The 18,963-nt window shown below is 45.8% G+C and overlaps 1 protein-coding gene across 13 annotated transcripts in view; it reads right to left on the bottom strand.

Moving 5' to 3' along the window:
* The window catches only part of dock9 (dedicator of cytokinesis 9), a 317,738-nt gene that overhangs the window by 218,225 nt on the left and 80,550 nt on the right, over positions 1-18,963 (bottom strand). For 8 of the 13 annotated variants that reach the window (XM_033023078.1, XM_033023079.1, XM_033023075.1 and 5 more), the window contains exon 1: positions 16,447-16,890. The exons of 4 other annotated variants lie outside the window; for them this stretch is intronic. In XM_033023078.1, the coding sequence (XP_032878969.1) occupies positions 16,447-16,590 (144 nt within the window). In that variant the 5' untranslated portion in view covers positions 16,591-16,890. Of the gene's footprint in view, positions 1-16,446; positions 16,904-18,963 lie in introns of those variants that run through there. One more of the 13 variants, XM_033023072.1, reaches the window with a different exon arrangement.

Below are 18,963 nucleotides of genomic sequence, written 5' to 3' on the forward strand. Positions count from 1 at the left end.
CATGGCAACATCCGCAAATTCTTCTCTGCACTCTTTTCAACTTAATTGCATCTTTCCTATAGCAGGCTGACCAAAATTGGACACAATATTCCAAGTGCAGCCTCACTGATATCTTGGACAACTGTAACATAATGTTGCAACGTCTAAACTCAATGCCCTTACTGATGAAGCCCAGTGTACCAACACCTCGCATATTAGTACATACATTGACGGCACTGAAGTAGAGATGGTCAAAAGCTAAAAGTTCCTTGGAATAAATATCACCAGCAATTTGTCCTTAACAAGCCTCATCGAAGCTATGGCCAACATGGGCGTAAATCCCAAAGGGGGCGGGGGGCAACCCCCCATGTTTTGAGAGGTAGGGGACAATCCCCCCATGCTCATCCATTCACAGACATACAATACTCGAGCGATTGGAGTAGTTTATCAATTGATTCCTCTGACACAAAAATGATCTGTAAACGGTCACTGTTAAGTGCTTGTTAAATGTCACTATTAACATAGTATTAACACGATCTCTCTCTCCTCCCCCCCCCCCCCCTCCTCTTCCCTCCAAGGTTGGTTCCGTTTCCCTTTATTTGCTTCAGTTTTATTTGTTTAAGTGTTACTTATCATATTGTAGCTTTTGAAAGATTAAAGCGGGCATCAGACGCTTTCAAAGGGCTGAATCGGCCCGTTCGCGGGGCCTTTCATCACCCGGAGCGACTTAAAATCTTCCATCGCCCCGCAGTCAGGCAGTCAAATTGCTGCATCGAGGCAGTTGAGGCGATCGAGGCCCCCGATGTTGAAGTCCCCGCCGGGCGATGGAAGATCCCGTGCCGATTTTAAGCCGCGCCGGGCAATGAAAGGCCCCGCGAACGAGCCGATTCAAGCCCCACGATTCGGGGCAGACGAAGCTGCTGTTGCTTGAGTTCGGAGTCGGACACCAACCAGATCAGTTCCCGATGTTACCGTCTACAGGGCCCACGGCCGAAGCCTCGTGTGTGTGTGTGTGCGCGCGCGCGTGGCCACCAAGAAATTGTGTCCCCCTCCATGTAATGATAGCGATTTCGGCCCCTGCCAAGAAAGCACACCAGTGGCTCTACTTCCTTAGAATGCTTATGAAGTTTGGCATGTTGAACAACCCTCACTAACCTCTACAGATGCGCCATAGAAAGCATTTTATCGGGTTGCATCATAGAATGGTTTTGGAACAGCTCCATCCAAGACCACAAGAAATTGTAGAGAGTTGTGGACATAACCCAGACCATCACAAAAACTAACTTCCCTTCCATCGACTCCATCTACACTTCAATCTGCCTTGGCAAAGCCACCAGTATAATAAAAGACCAGTCTCGCACCGGACACTCCCTCTTCTCCCCTCTCCCATCAGGCAAGAGGTGCAGAAGTATGAAAACGCATCCCTCCAGATTCCGGGACAGTTTCATCCCTGCTGTTATCAGATAACTGAACCGTACTCTAACCACTAGAATGTAGTCCTGAACTCCCATCTACCTCATCGAAGACCTTTCAACTATATTTAATCGGACTCTATCTTGCACTAAATGTTGTACCCTTTATCCATTATCCGTGGATGGCTTGATCATAATCATGTATAGTTTTTTCTGTACTTGACAGCATGCATCAAAAGCTTTTCACTGTACCTCAGTACAATAGTAAACTAAACTAGTGTATCCTAAAGTTACGCTGTTCGACAGCACTCTCAAAGACCGAATTTCCATGCTCTTTCTCCACTCTCAGAGTCAACACTTAGTGAAAGCGGGGTGGATAGTAAAACTGTTAACTCCCCCCTTCACTGGTGGAAACTTAAATCAAATGTACTTCTTAAGGGCCTAATTCAGACCAAGAGCTCGCATAACAAGGGTCGCCAAATTGTTCACCAACTTGAAGGGGCAGAGAGGATTGTTGACTCCATCAAGGCACACTGCAGGATCCTCAGACAATAGATGGGTGTGGGCTGCTTCTGCTATGTCGCTGAGTTTCCTACTGGTGCCTTAGGGACCCCCACATACACAATGCACATCAGCACATGCATGGGTCACAGCGAGAACTAAAAACCACCTGGATTACATCAGTATACAAAGCAAGTAAGAATCTCACGTCAGAGAGCGCTGAACAAATGCCTCTATTCAACAGCAGGCCATTGTTCTCAGCAGGAACGGCAGTATTATCTCACAAAACCATCAAGAGGTTCAGCGACAATCAAATCTTTCAACAAAATAAAACAAAAAAGAACTGAGGGGAGAGGTACATCTGAGATTTGAAACGAATTGTCATCAAGCAGTAAATAAAATCACAGCAGGGCAAGCACAAAACAAATCTTAAAAATCTTAAAAAACACACTACACCAATTTAAACATGTTTGATACATAATTCCACAGCATCGCTAAATCTACCTTAGTTTGCCTGCCTAATAATGGTAGATTTTTCAACACCATTCCGGCCTGGAGCAAGATTTGTTTCACATGATCAGCAGAGATTGCCAAGTGGGAAATGTTCTTCCCTCCACAGACATTAAAATCAGTCTCCTCTACAATCTCCAGCTTCAGAAACTATTAGTTCATAAAACTAATTCGTGGAATTTCATGAACAGCGTTCAGTTAAAGAGCAAATGAATGGACTTTCAGTTGGAGTAATTTCACCTAGAAGGTGAAGAAAGGAACTGCAGATACTGGTATACTGTAGATAGACACAAAGTGCTAGAGTAACTTAGCGGGTCAGGCAACATCTCTGGAGAATTTCACCTGGAGTTGTGCTTGTTGTTCTAATGCACAGGTTAGAGTTGGTGTCAATCAGAACCAATGCAAATTACTCAGATCAAGGATCAGTATTAAATGTGTTTAGTCAAAGCACTTATTTCTTCCTTAACATCACGTGAGCACATTTGCATGCTTATATGCTAGTCAAGAATGCCAATATTTGGTTCAAGGCTGTGTTGCAGAAGTGCCTTAAGTTTCTTATATTTCCTTACAGTATTTTTATGGATGTGCCGTCAAAACAACCCGATGAATTCCATTCCCCCACTTTATTTCCCTGGAACATGATCATCTGCTCCATCCCAATTCTCCTGCCATCCATTACATTGTGAGGTAATTTACAGTAGCCACTTAGTCTACCATCAAGTCATTAGATGTGTGAGGAAACAGTGCCTCGAGTCAACTTATGTTGTCACAGGAACCTCCTGTGCAACCTCCCTATGCAAACTGCAGGTCAGGATCGAAGATGGGTTGCTGCAGCCACGAGGTAGCAGCACTAACTGCTGCACCAGGGTGACAGCAATCTTACATTTTAACTACGCTGTAGTCTATTTTTATAGTGGCTTCAATGCAACTAAAGATTCCAAGCAGCAGCTTGAGGGTGTTATCAAGCGACATTTGACCAATGAGTCATCAAAGATGGGAGTGCCAACATTAATGGTCAAGTCATGGGTAGTTGGATAATGGGGCTTGGTGTAACCAGGGTGTGGGCAGCAGAGCTTTCAAGGTGCTGAGGTCGAAGAACAATGAGGTGAAAGAACAATAGTTGACCTTTCCCAGAATTTAATCTTTTTAATAACTTTAATTAGTAAGGTTATGGGGAGAAGGCAGGAGAACGCTGTTAAAAGGGTAAAGGGCCTGTCCCATGAGCATGCGACTGCATGCGGCAAGCGCGACCAAACCGGAAGCGGAGGCTGCGCGGAGGTCGAGTGATCCCCATACAGGGCCGGTCCCACCAGCATGCGACTGCATGCGGCAAGCGCGACCAAACCGGAAGCGGGGGCCGCGCGGAGGTCGAGTGAGTGACATGAAGTTCGAGCGAAGTCCGCGGGAAGTCCTGCGTATGCCCGTTGAGGCGGTGCGTACGGCGTCGAGGCGGCTGAGGGCCGGCAGGCCGTTGCCGCGCGGAATTTTTTAACACTGCCAGTTTTTCGGAGCCCCGCACGATGTCGGGACACAGCTCCATACGGCTCCGGCGATTGAAGTGGGACCGGCCCCGCGAGGCCGTATGGCTCAAGCGACCACGTTAGGTTGCGCTTGCCGCATGCAGTCGCATGCTCGTGGGACAGGCCCTTTAGATACATCAGTCATGATTGAATGGCAGAGTAGACTCAATGGGCCAAATGGCCTAATTCTGCTCCTTTGACTTATGATCCAGACATTGTAAATGGGACAATACGATGGAATGGTAGGAAGTGAAAAGATGTGAAGCAAGAAATAATTTGAAGTTAAACTCAAGATATTCGAAGAACTTCACCATCAGGCAATATTTTTGGAGCAATACCACTGTAAGGTACAGGAGAGACTTGAAGGTATAATCAGTGCTGTCTGCTCTCTGAGTGTTGGCCAGTTGCTGGAAGAATATTCCCACTGTTTTTCATGGTGTTTTGAGGACCTTTTGAGCAGACGGTCTCAGATGAATGTAGACACATAATGCAGGAGCAACTCAGCGGGCCAGGCAGCATCTCTGGAGGAAAGGAATAGGTGACGTTTCGGATCGAGACCCTTCTTCTGACTGAGAGTCAGGGGAGAGGAAGACCAGAGGTATGAAAAGGTACAGAAAAAATCAGAGCTGCCACCCACGACTCAAGATAGGTGAAGCCCACAATGGTCCATTGTTGGCTGTGGAAGAGGAGATAATGAAAGGATACAAACAGTGAAACTAGCAAGACAACTAGGGTGGGGGAGCGACGGAGAGGGAAGAGGAACTCAAGATGAATGTCTGAGCCATATAGTGGCACCTCGGACTGTACAGTAAGTGTACTGTACTGAAGACAAAAGCAGTCCTACATTTTCATAGGACCTATAACCACCTCCAGACCTCCTACAGTGATTTACAGCTATTGCATAGACACTGTTGCGACAACCAAATGTTGATGTGACAACAAGTTCTGGAGGAGCAACACCGAAGTCAAGGGAGGCTTATTCATGAGAGGCATTTGGATAATCTGCTCTGTAGATTTTTGAAACAATGGGATCTTAGGGAGCAGTGAGGGAATGTCTTTAAACATTTCAGTTAGATGCAGCACCTGTGATGGACAGCACTCCCACAGCTCTGCAGAGTGTCTGCTTTGAATTTGCGCTTGTGTTTCTGTGTGGCATGTTCCATGAGGTTCTGAGAAGGCTGTGACTTGGAAGCAAGGCTGCTACTTTAGCAGACTTCTTTGTGTAACCTAGAATACGGTCTTTTAAAATGGGTACTGAACCCGTGAGCTTGGATCAGAGATAAGGCTGCTACAAACAAAGGGAATGCCGAGATTTACCTTTCTTTCTTTTGGTTTCCAACCCTAGGCACATTTCGCTGGAGGAGGCAGCTAGCAGATGAAATTTCTGTCAAAAAGGTGGCAAGTTTAGGACCCATTAACCTGTTAAAGCCAAGAGGACAGAGGTTGAAAGTGTGGGGCATAAGTTTTAAAGGGGATCTGTGGAGAAAGTGTTTTATTTGCACAGAGAGCGGTTGATATCTGGAACATGCTGTCAGGAGCTGGTGGAATGGGACAGAATTACGAGATTAGGAGGCGTTTAGACAGAGTCAAACAGTCAACTGGTAGGCCCTGCTTTCACATCGCGGACTCCAAACTCGGGCCCGAGCTACCGGCATTGACCAAGAACGAGGAGGGACATGGAAAAAGAGGTCAGAGTCCTTGGGGGCAGAGGTCGCAAAGAACAAAGGGGACTCAGCATGGGGGGGGGGCGCTGAGAACAAGAGGAACCAGTGGTGGGGGGGGGGGTGGGGGGTGGAACGAAGAAGGGACCAAAAATATTTAAGGGTACTTTCTAACTTTGTCTGTAGCAACTCTTTTGTGTATGCTCACGGTACTGTATGTTCACGGTACATGAGACAAAGTATCAAGAAAGCTTCACAAAGAGCAGAGGAAACACAAACTACACCGTTTGCTTGAGGGTTTTTTTAAAGAACAGATAAAATCAGTGAGTGGAGGATGGTAACAGGCAAACAATGAGTAGAAATCAAGTTGAGTTACATACGGACGGACCGCTGCGTTGTCTCCAGGGGAATTAGCCAATCATTCTAACACTGGACGCCAGCCACAGTGGCACAGCGGTAGAGTTGCTGCCTTACAACACCAGAGACCCGGGTTTGATTTTGACTACGGGCGCTGTCTGTACGAACTTTGTACGTTCTCCCTGTGATTGCGTGGGTTTTCTCTCCGGGTGCTCCGGTTTCCTCCAACACTCCAAAGACGTGCAAATTTGCTTAGGTAAAATTGTAAAAATTGTCCCTAGTGTGTAAAATAGCGCTGATGTACGCGGTGATCGCTGGTCGGAGCAGACTCGGTGGGCGGAAGGGCCTAATTCCGCACCGTATCTCTATAGTTCTAATATGAGGAAAGATTGAAAAGACTAGGCTTGTATTCACTGGAGCTTAGAAGAATGAGGGGGGATCTTATAGAAACATATAAAATTATAAAAGGACTGAACAAGCTAGAAGTAGGAAAAATGTTCCCAATGTTGGGCGAGTCCAGAACCAGGGGTCACAGACTTAGAATAAAGGGGAGGCCATTTAAGACTGAGGTGAGAAAAACATTTTCCCCGAGAGAGTTGTGAATTTGTGGAATTCCCTGCCACAGAGGGCAGTGGAGGCCAAATCACTGGATGGATTTAAGAGAGAGTTAAGGCCCTGTCCCACTTACGTGTCGTTGGCACGCAAATTACGCGACCTCGTCGTCGCGTTGAGGCGCACGGCATCGTGTGGCCGCGCAGGGCCTGTCCCACTGTGAAGCGCAGAGGGGTATGGAGTTGTGCGCGGTATCGTGCGGCGCTCCGAAATTTGTAGCGAACAAAATCTTTGCACGCCACCGGCCTGTCGTGTAACTGATGGTCAAAGTGGGACAAGCCCAAGACCCTGGCGCGACGCAACGTCTCACCTCCAACAGCAGCAGAAGCAGGCAAACGATCGCCGAGCTCGGCCTGGGGCTCACGGCCGTTGCAGTCCAGATCCGCCCCCACTTCTACTCCCAGAGCGGGGCCAAGAAAATTGAAGATAGACACAAAAAGCAGGAGTAACTCAGCGGGACCGGCAGCATCTCTGGAGAGAAGGAATGGATGACGTTTCGGGTCAAGACCCTTCTTTCAGACTGAAGAATGGTCTCGACCCGAAACATCACCCATTGCTTCTCTCCAGAGATGCTGCCAGTCCCGCTGAGTTACTCCTGCAATTTGTGTCCATCTTCAAATTACGTCACGCACTCCAGGCTATGCGGGCGCATGAAGTCGCGCACGACCTTCGTGCCTCAATGCGACCACGAGGTTGCGTAATTAGCGTGCCAAGGACGGGTAAGCGAGATAGGCGCTTTAGATAGAGCTCTAGAGGCTAGTGGAATCAAGGGATATGGGGAGAAGGCAGGCACAGGTTATTGATTGGGTACGATCAGCCATGATCACAATAAATGGCGGTGCTGGCTCGAAGGGCCTAATGGCCTCCTCCTGTACCTATTTTCTATGCTTCAGTCTAAAGTAAAGTCTGCAGCACACAGCGCTGTCACGATACACAGCTTATCGAAACAGGAATTAACAACAACCGTTACAGTGCAGCAGAGTGAGTCACATGGGCAATTTTTTTTAGCTTCATGCTCAAAAAGGTAGTGAATCTGTATTGGAAAAAGTTTTTGGCCAGAGAAGGCTAACGTTAAATAATCATCCTTCATCAGATTTGGAAGAAGAGAGGGAGTAAGAATCCAAATGTTAGCAACTCTTTGAAATGCGGGCTTACTTTCATGTCGTGAGCTAATATAGTTCTAATCCCCTCCAGCTCCTCAATGGAGCAGAGAAAAGCTAAACAAAACACTCCCTGATTGGGGTGAAGGTTAATAGCAACAAAGTGCTGACACAGAGTGCTGCATTGAAGATTTATCATGCAACGTTTGCAAAAGGCCCTAGGAGGAGGTGCTCAGTGATCAGAAGTTTAGTCAGTAGTGGGAGGACTCAGAGAAGATTGAGAAGGGTGGGGTGGGGGGGGGGGTGGTTTGCTGTTGAGGCGGCACCAGTCATTAAATTCGAGCGTGATAAAGAGGTCAGAATTGTAGGAATGCACAGTTGTAGAGAATGGCGGGGCTGGAGAAGATCACACAGAAAGTAAGGTGCAGAGCCAAGGTGAGATTTACAACAAAAGGAAGTGAATTTCAAAATCTAGGCTTCAGACCTGGAAGCAGAACAGTGTAATGGACGAATAGAACACTGCAAGCCCATGGCCACCTGGTAATAATTGGCCAAAAAAAATATTTGCTTTTAGATAACAAAAACACTCAAAGTGCATTATGTGATAGGGCCCTAATGGAGAAACCACTTCACACAGATATTTGAAGGAGAACGGTATTTGGGGGGGCGTTTTCAATTAACAAATTAGCATGAGATACAATGGTAATCATTTCTATACACTCCTCCCATACTCTCCCACTCATCCGCACACTGAAGGCAATTTACAACAAGCTATTAATCGACCAACCTGCTAGAGTAACTCAGCAAGCAAGTAAAGCCTGTTCCAGTTGGCCCGCTAAATTGCTCCAGCACTTTGTGTCTTTTTTTTTTAAAGCATCTGCGGTTCCTTGTGTCTACAATTCACCAAACAGAACATTTTTGGCATGTGGGAGGAAGCTCCACACAGACGCAATTGTAAATCAGATATTTTTGTAACAATCCAACAGATTCAGAGTCACGACTACTGATTCCGGCATTTAATTCAGTTTTAATTAAATTCGCTGAATTTTAAATTTCACGTGGTGGGATTTGAATATCCCACCAGATGACGATCCATCCCACCTCCCCCACGCACACACACACAGATCATGCTTCACACAGAGAGTGGTGAATCTCTGGAACTCTCTGCTACAGAGGGTAGTTGAGGCCAGTTCATTGGCTCTATTTAAGAGGGAGTTAGATGTGGCCCTTGTGGCTAAAGGGATCAGGGGGTATGGAGAGAAGGCAGGTACGGGATAGTGAGTTGGATGATCAGCCATGATCATATTGAATGGCGGTGCAGGCTCGAAGGGCCGAATGGTCTACTCCTGCACCTATTTTCTATGTATCTATGTATCTATGACCCACTGAGTTCCAGCCGACAAAATGTGTAAGAAGTAACTGCAGATGCTGGTTTACATTGAAGATAGACACAAAATGCTGGAGTAACTCAGCGGGTCGGGCAGCATCTCTGGAGAGACGTTTCAGGTCATGGTCTGAAGAAAGGACCCGAAACGTCACCCATTCCTTCTCTCCAGAGATGCTGCCTGTCCCACTGGGTTACTCCAGCTTTTTGTGTCTATCTTAGATTAAGATGTTGCCTGACCCGCTGAGTCCCTCCAGCACTTTGTGTCTATCTTCGAATTCTTCCAGCAGTTTGTTCGTTGTTCCCGGATGACTCGACTGCAACACTCCTTCTGTTCCAACTGCCCATTTATCACACCCTGAATTACAAACTCACAAGCAGTGGAGGGGGTGGTGGAAGTGCAGTGACAATCTAATGTGGCAAAAACAGAAAGAAAATCAGCAAAGTAAGTCAGTACTTCATTACCACTTGGCTCAGAAAGTAACACGACCAATGGAATGTCGACAGCTGCCGAAGACTCTGTGCGAGAGGTCAGGAACTACAAAATGCCTTGACATGCTACAAATGAAATACAGATATCTGCACCGTGCACTGCTCAGTGTACAAGCATCCTGCCAAATAACCATGGAAGCAAAATAAATAAGACCTCTGTAGTGAATTCATTCATCTGAATGAACCTATTTCTTGGAACTGGATAATGGAGGTAAATAGAACAAAGTCCAAGAAAGCAAAATCATTTTCTAAAATAGTGATGTCCTTTATACAGCCACGACTGCACTATAAACTCTCCAAGATCAAAATCCTGCAGCAGAAATAAGCTTTTGCAGTACAAGCCGTTTATTCAAAAGGTTCCTTGAGCAGAACCTTACAAGACAGGGTATAAATGATGCATGTGATTGCATTCTATATTAGCCCAAGACTTAAACAATGCAGAATTCATCTCTGATAAAGAAATTAATTGTTCAATAAATCAATTGTCATTCCCTCACTGTTCCTCTGGAACAGAAGAGGAGTTAAGGCCAGGATATTAGCCATGAATGATCATATTGAATAGCAGGACAAGTTTGAGGGGCTGTTCCTGCTCCTAATTTCTAGTATTTTGACTGTCAGCGACAGTTGCGAGTTCAAGCCTCACACCAGAGATTTAGTTTTGATTAGCTTATTGTCACATGTACCGAGGTACAATGAAAAGCTTTTGTGGCGGGCTGGCCTGTCAGTGGAAAGACAAGTACATGATTACAATGCACTAGCTCAAGGTGGCACACTGGTGCAGTATTGAAGGAGTGCTGCACTTTTGATACAATGTTAAGTCAAAGTCCGGTCCCACTGGGTTACTCCAGCTTTTTGTGATGGATGAAAAACATGTAGTACAGGGGGGAAGTTGCCTTAGTCCAGTCGCCAACATGTGCCCCAGAGCCAATTGCACAAACAGGTTTTTACACATGCTATGTGTAAGGAGGAACTGCACATGCTGGTTTAAACCAAAGACAGACACAAAAGGCTGGAGTAACTCAGCGGGTCGGGCAGCACCTCTGCAGAAAAGGAATAGGTAACGCGAGTCTGAAGAAGGCTCTCGACTCGAAACAGCTCCATAGATGCTGCCTGACCCGCTGAGTTACACCAGCTTTTGTGTCTGTCTTTACACATGCTCGCTAGCCTTGTCAAAACTGACCCACTCGGCACCAGTTACTACACTTCAAAATCTTGTAAAGTACTCGGGAGACGCAAAGGGATATTCCAGTACAAATCAAAAGTAAGAAAAGGAGATTATGCCTATGGGGTTGACTGCAGGACGCGAGGGCCAAAAGAAGCGTGAAGACACGTAACACGATCCAGCCGTATGATCCATCCTTGCAAGATCCATCAAACCTAAGTTTTCTTTTGTGCATTTCAATGCTCAATTTCAAGGGCAAGACCTCTTACTGTCAACACCGAACCACAGACGGTCACGGTTTAACAGCACCTCGATTTTGTAAGTAAGAATTTAATTGTTCAGTTCTTGATGCACATGACATATACACGTCTTGGCTCTTGACTGCCACTATAACATACTCAATCATGTAGATCAGTCAACGTTAAATGGTCTGTTACAAAGAGGCACAGTAGAGGGAGCAAAAAAAAGATCTACATACAGAAAGGGTAGAGCCATCACCAAAATTATGCCAAGGCTTGAAGACTGACTGCGCTGGAAAAGGGGGTGCTGAGCATATGCTGAGGGGGTGTTCCATGAAGATGTTTTACATCGAGATTTGGGAAAAACGGGGAGAAAATGTTTCTACTCGTGATGCAGCCACCAATCTAAGACAGCACAAATAAACACTGCTGGGAATTCAGGTGAAACCTGCTCATTCAGAAGCGTAGAATATGTGAAACTCGCTCCCCCCAGGAGGGGAGCTGAAGAGTAGAGGTGGGTTTAAAGCAGAGATGGGTTTAAAGTGAATTGGCATAAACATACGAGAGAGGATTTTTTTATTTAATCTTTTACGCCTTTCTTATCTGAGTTTTTTTTTTAATTAATGCACTGTTTTCATCTAAATGTCGCTACCAACTTTGCAAAGGAAATCAAGGGCTCAAAGGTGGTTCGAGTTCACGTTCTTCCAAAACAAAAGGGCGCATTATTAATTTAAGAATGCTCAAAAAAAGAGCAGAAAGTAAGTGCAATAATATGTAAACGGAGTAATAAACAGAACAGAGAGGGAAAGAGGAAGAAGTGTTGAGCGAAGAAAATAGGTTAAAAACAATTTACTTTTAATGAAGCAAAATTGAGGAGATTGTGAATATTACCATGATTATAAAGTTCATTGGCCGACGGGTCATCAACAATTGGAGCATGTTCTTGCAATATGACGCTGGAAATAAAACACTACTGGCTCATATGTTTGTCACATTGAAAAGCAACCTGCATTTACAAAGCACCTCCCGTGAGCTCAGGACCCACCCCAAAGTGTTTCACAGCTACTGAACTGCACTCTGAAGAATAATAGAAACATAGCAAAATAGGTGCAGGAGTAGGCCATTCGGCCCTTCAAGCCAGCGCCGCCATTCAATATGATCATGGCTGATCATCTGAAATCAGTACCCGTTCCTGCTTTTTCCCCATATCCCTTGATTCCTTTAGCCCAAAGAGCTAAACCTAACTCTCTCTTGAAAACATCCAGTGAATTGGCCTCCACTGCCCTCTGTGGCAGAGAATTCCACAGAATCACAACTCTCTGGGTGATCGCCGTTAGAATGTGGGAGCCAATATGCAAATACAAAGCCCCACAAACACAACGAAGATAATGGTCAAATAATCTGCTTCAGTGATGACACTTGCTGGTGGCAAGGAGATCAAAGATAATTTTACCATTTAAGTTCCAAACAGCATCAGAATTCCCTTTATCCTATACTTTATCCTATATCTATACACTGTGGAAGGCTTTATTGGAGCTTGATTGGAGCCAGATGTAGTCTTTCTGCTGACTGGATAGCACGCAACTATCAGGTATCAGGCCAATTATAAGTGAAAGGTACCACTGTACATAGGTACAGGCGACGATAATAAACTAATCTTCTCTGGCTATCAGTCTGAAGAAGGGTCTCGTCCTGAAATGCCACCCATTCCTTCTCTCCAGAGATGCTGCCTGTCCCGCTGAGTTACTCCAGCATTTTGTGTCTACCTTCGATTTAAACCAGCATCTGCAGTTCTTTCCTGCATAAAGATGTCAACCTTGTTCTAGGATTTAGACCTTGTGATAATGAAAGAACAGCGATATATTTCCAAGTTAAGATTGTTTGAGGCACGAGGGGATAATGCAGTTGGTTAAGTTCATAAGTCATACGAGCAGAATTAGGCCATTCGGCCCATTAAGTCGACTCCACTATTCAATAATGGCTGTTTCTCCTCTCAACCCCATTCTCCTGCCTTCTCCACGTAACCCCCATCACCCTTACTAATCAAGAATCTGTCAATCTCTGTCATAAAAATATCCATTGACTTGGCCTCCACAGTCATCTGTGGCAATGAATTCCATAGCTTCACCACCCTCTGACTAAAGAAATTCCTCCCCTTCTCCTTTCTAACGGTACATCGTTTTATTCTGAGGCTATGGCTTCTGGTCCTGGACTCTCCCACTAGTGGAAACATCCAACTTCTGCTCTTGTCCTTCTTCAGGGCAGAGGTCGCAAGTTTAGGAGATGCCATCTGAGCAGCACTGGCACGAAATGGAACTGCATTTTGTAGACGGTGTACCCTGCAGCCACTGTGCTGCACTGGTGGTGGAGGGAGTGAATGTTTCCATGAAAGTTCACAGAATTGTTGCAGCACTGGAGGAGGCCAGTTGGCCCATCAAGTCCATGCTGGCTCCTCGTGGAGTATTTCCCACAGCGAGGATCCATTCATCAACCTCTACTATCCTGTGTGGGAGCTTCTGACAAATAGTTATCCGTAGTTATCCAACTCCTTTATGAAGACGGATTCTGTTTCCACCAGATATTAGGTCGGGAGGGAGTTTCAGAAGATTATGCTCTGTGCAAAATTCTCTCCTCACAACTCCGTTGTAGCTGTTATCAAATTTTAATCTTGTTCCTTCGTCCTTCTGCCATAAGGGGGAATCTGTTCCAATCTGAACCAGCCATGAGCATTTCCAGCATTTTTCTTTTTGTTTCAGATTTCCAACATCTGCCGTTATTTTCGGGTTTTTACAAAAAAAATCAATTTAAAGCTTCTATTCCGTGGCAAGAAATGTGTTCTGGAAATTAATTTTACAGGCAGTAATCTTCTTGGTGTAGGAGCTTCTGGAGTTGAGATCAGCTGCTGTCAGAACATTCGTGGGAACTATTCATTGCTGCGCTATAACGAATGCTGAAGACTCAGAGACTTACGTCAGGTTATTAAACTGGGATTACCTCAGATAACTGATGAGTTGCCAGAAACAGTTTCCCAGGTATAATGGGAATTCCACCATCTTGACAAGACAGCAGATCAATGTTAAACCGACACTAATCTTTCAACAAGGGATAATATTTTACTGAAACAACAAAAGGCTGGGGGAACTCACGCAGCATCTGAGGGGGGAATCGACAAGAAGACGTTTCGGGCTGGGACCCTTCTTCAAGCAGATGGATCTCAGATGGCAAAGCCTGACAAGTGATAGGGAGATGGGTGGAGTGACTAGAGGTGAAAGGTGACAAAAGAGTGTCATTTAAGGAAGGAATAGAAGTGAAATGCAAAAGAAGAGGGATGGAAGATAGACACAAAAAACCTGGAGTAACTCAGGCCCTGAAGAGTCAGGTCTCGTCCCGAAATGTGGAGGGAGACAGTGGGATAAAGGTGTGTGCACCAGATTGGTAGGGGGAGGAAGTGGAAAGAGGGTGGTTAGGGTGTGTTATTTATAATTTCAGAATACAATCTTCATATTATTGGGTTATAAACCACCAAATTGGAACTTGCAGTTCCTAGCCTGTATGATAGTGCATGAGATGATCGCTGGTCGGTACGGATTCGATGGGCCGAAGGGCCTGTAATACGCTGTATTTCTAAAGTCTAAAGCAGCCTCTGTCTTTGGCAGAAAGAGTACAAGTGTTTAGTATAGTTTAGTTTAAAGACATAGCACGGAAATAGGTTGTTCGGCCCACCGAGTCCACATCGAACCCCGGATACTAGCACTATCCTACACACTAGGGACAATTTACAATTTTCCCCGAAGTCAATTAACCTACAGAACTGTACGTCTTTGGAATGTGGGAGGAAACTGGAACACCCTGGGAAAGCCCACGCGATCACGGAGAGAATGTACAAACTCTGTACAGACAGCACCCAGTGCCAGGACCGACCGAAGCCAGGTCTCTAGTGCCAGGAATCTACAGCAACTCTACTGCTGCGCCACCGTGCCACCCCAAGTGTTCTGTCGGACTTTTGCCAGTCTGCATTTGGTCTCACTGATGTAATGGAGACCACATCAGGAGCACCAAATGCAACATATGTGGTTGCAGGAGCTGCACGTGAATCTCTCTTCCACGTGGAATGGCTGCGCATGTGCCTGATGGAAGCATGGGAGGTATATGGACAGGCGTTACCTGTCCTGTGATTACAAGGGAAAGTGCTGGGGGGAGGGGGGGAGGGACGGGGTTACCAAGAGCGAACCAAGGAGTTGTGGAGAGAGTGGTCTTCAGAAGCTGTAAAGGAGTAGGGACAAGCAGATATGACCAGTGGTAGTGGTGTGATATTTTGCCTTTCCTCTCAGACACATTTGCCCTTCCTGCTCACTTTCTCGCCGTTTAAATCAGTGATTGTAGATCCCTGCTCCAGAGTGTCGAACACAAAAACCCACCACAGTACTGTGTGGGTGCTGAACTGTTAGAGGTGCCCACTTTTAAATAAACTATTAAACTGACACTGCCTCTCAAATGAATGCAAAATATCCCACACTGCATCCGACAGATAGTTGCTCTTCAATCATCATCATTCAAAAATCTCGGTCTCCAAGTGACATCAGTGTGGCTTGTGGGATCTTGCTTTGCATGTTTCCTATATTACAAATTATATGGGCATATTCAATCCAACAGGATTGAAGTCATTTGATGAACGCAATTTGGGAGCGTCTAAAACTGTAAGACAAAACAAATGCAAGTATTTTCTTCCTTTTCCTAGTGCCTTACAACCTACGCACAGCAGAATAAATTATTTTACATTCCTCTCTTGCAAAACTATGCAAAGCTTCCATACAAGAAGGAGAGCAACATATTAAATGCATATATTATTCCTTCCAGCTCCTGGGATTTTTTTTTCTCCCTAAAACAAACCATAATACAAAAATAGCCAATGCATGGATGACAGACATTTACAGACAATGAAAGCACTGGACGAAACAATGGTGGTTCCTGGCCGGAAAATAAAACAAACTAGCAGAATAAAACCCCTTCACGCCTTTTTCAGAATATCGTAAAGCCCTCAACTGCCAATTGTTATTTTATGACCAATCTCGCATAATACATTCTGTAAGATTCCCTGCAGCACACCATAATTATCAGTCACTGAGCCATTACACTGAAATACTTGGCCTCAGAAAGAAAGCTCAGAATTTGGTGAGTTGCTTCGATTTTAAAGCGCGCACACACACGCAGACATACAAGCATGATTTTGTTATGAACTGCTATAAATATTCTGCAACAATCCGAAGACCTCTCTCGCTGCCAGAACTAAGGGGATGTTTAGCAGCTGAACATGGGGGGATCTGGGATGGTCATATCTTATTCCACCACCCCAACACACACACACAGTGAGACACAACATATCTCCACCGACTGGCAGCACCGGACTGGCACTAGGAACGAAGTTGCCAGGTGCATCGTTGGGGAAGAGAGCTGAGATTAGTGACATTCTGGGAAGTTTCCAAAGCTCGAGGAACAACAGCGTTCAACTTAACTTACATCCAGTGTCTTGTCGGTGACTTCACTCAGGGGAGTCTGCCCGACATCGGGCTCGGGGTCGCAAGCCGCACCTTTGTACCTCTGCATCGTCTCAGCCACATGCAGGTCCTTCTTAAAAAGTCGGTTCACCCTCCCTTGCATCATCTCGCTCCAGCCGCTGGAAGTTTCACAAACTTTTTATCCCAGTGATTTGCGCCCAGCATCCCCAACTGTATCGCAGAGAGACGGGGCGGAAGACGCAGCAGCAGCAGCAGCAGCAGCAGGGAGCTGGTGGAAACTTGGTCACATCTCGCCCAGGGAAAGTTTCCAGCCCAGTTCCTCCACCCGCCGAGCGAGCGGGGAATGCCCAACTCGTTAAGGACAAAGCAACAGGGGCAGGGCAGAGCAGAGAGGGAGACTGCGAATCGCCTCCACCCTCGGCACTGAATCCCTCGCAAACGCACTTAGCACTTGTGCACCAGGAACACTCCCCCTGCACACACGCTGCCCGCTCTGCACCTCACATTCAATCTCCTCCCCTCAAACAAGAGCAAGAGTGTCACCCCAGCGGCCACATGAGTGGCAACGGTACTGCATGCAAGGAAATATAATAGGCAGGTGCAAGCACTAGCAATATTTATAAGAAACAACTGCAGATGCTGGTTTAAAACGAAGGTAGACACAAAATGCTGGAGTAACTCAGCGGGACAGGCAGCATGTTGTTTAAGAAGGAACTGCAGATGCTGGAAAATCGAAGGTACACAAAAATGCTGGAGAAACTCAGCGGGTGCAGCAGCATCTATGGAGCGAAGGAGTTTCGGGTCGAGACCCTGAAGGGTCACCCATTCTTTCTCTCCAGAGATGCTGCCTGTCCCGCTGAGTTACTCTTGCATTTTGTGTCTACCAGCAACATTTTAAGTTTTGAACTTAACCTTTCCTATCCATCTACCTTAACAAATGCTTTTGTTTTTGCCTTACGAATAAACGAATAAAATGTTTTTCTATTATGAATAAACTTTATTTTGGAAATTAAAGCAAAATAAAAATCAAACCCGCTTTTCTTCCTCTCTAATATAATCTCCAAATGCATTTTCATTCTAAAATGCAACGTTTTCACTCTGTGCACTCTGTGACTTGGCAACTCCACGCAAGATGGCACTGGAGTATCTCACAGTGAAAGGGGAATCTTGTGTAAGCATGTTGGTTCGATCAGGAAAGGTTGGGGGGAGAGGGAAGAGTCGGGGGAGTGCAGAAATAGGTTGGGATGTGGAAGGGAGAGGGTTGGGGAAAGGAGAGGGGCGTGGATGGGAGAGGGGGCGTGGGGAGGAGAGGAGGTAAAGGGGAGTGGGGGTGAAGCGCGAACTTTTTTGTTTATTATAACTCAGCTGGACAGGCAGCATCTCTGGAGGAAAAGGATAGGTGACATTTTGGGTTGGGACCCTTCTTCGGAGAAGGTAGTTATGGCAGGTACTATATCATCATTTAAAAAGCATTTGTTAAGGTAGATGGATAGGAAAGGTTTAGTAGGATATGAACCAAATGCAGGCAGATGGGACTAGTGTAGATGGGGCATCTTGGTTAGCATAGGCAAGTTGGGCTGAAGGGCCAGTTTCCGTGCTGTATGACTATGACAGGGATCACTAATGCCTGGTGGGCCGTGCATTTTGTGCCAGGTCTGAGGTCTTAATCTTCAAATAACCGTTTCCTCGGTCGACCACAGGCACCGCTGGTTCATTGAAAGCAATAACGAGCTTTATCACAAAGCCTGCCTTTGTCGAGAGATGGCTGCTGAGGTTTGGAAAGTGGTCCAACTTTTCCAGTCTTGTTACGAATAGCTATTGTCAGAAGGCAATGCAAGCAGCAGGCACAGATTTGGACTTGGTCTTGGGGAAGCTGAGTGCAATGTTTGTATGTTTCTGTGAATGAAGTTCAGAGTTCGGTCCCTGAGCATTCATAATAGAAAGTATAGAGTAATTCCATCACAGAGGTTCGGGTGACCTTGGTTCTGGACCATGGTCACTGTGGATTAAATACTTTTCCATTGGTTCGGAAAGTTTGCTCCACTCCCACAGGAAGTTTGTTGCAGGTGAGGTATAGAGTGCAGTGGATAAAGTGCCAATGATGCAGCCTAGTGTATCACTTGTGTTTACTAAGATTGGCTCTGATCTAAACCCACAGGGTACCGTCATGGCTTGCATAGTCATAGAGTCGTACAGCATTGAAACAGTCCCTTCAGCCCAACTTGCCCATACCGACCAACGTGACCCATCTACATGAGTCCCACCTGCCTGCATTTGGCCCATATCCCTCTAAACCAGTCCTATCCATGTACCTGTCCAAATGTTTCTTAAACGTTGCGATAATACCTGCCTCAACTACCTCCTCCAGCAGCTCATTCCAAACCTAACAACCTTTGCATGAAAACATTACCCCTCAGGTTCCTACTAAATCTTCTCCCCCCTCACCTTAAACTTATGTCTTCTGGTTTTTGATTCCCGTACTCTGAGCAAGAGACTCTGCGGGCCTTCCCAATCTATT

Source organism: Amblyraja radiata, chromosome 6, assembly GCF_010909765.2.
Source record: "Amblyraja radiata isolate CabotCenter1 chromosome 6, sAmbRad1.1.pri, whole genome shotgun sequence".
Classification (NCBI taxonomy): domain Eukaryota; kingdom Metazoa; phylum Chordata; class Chondrichthyes; order Rajiformes; family Rajidae; genus Amblyraja; species Amblyraja radiata.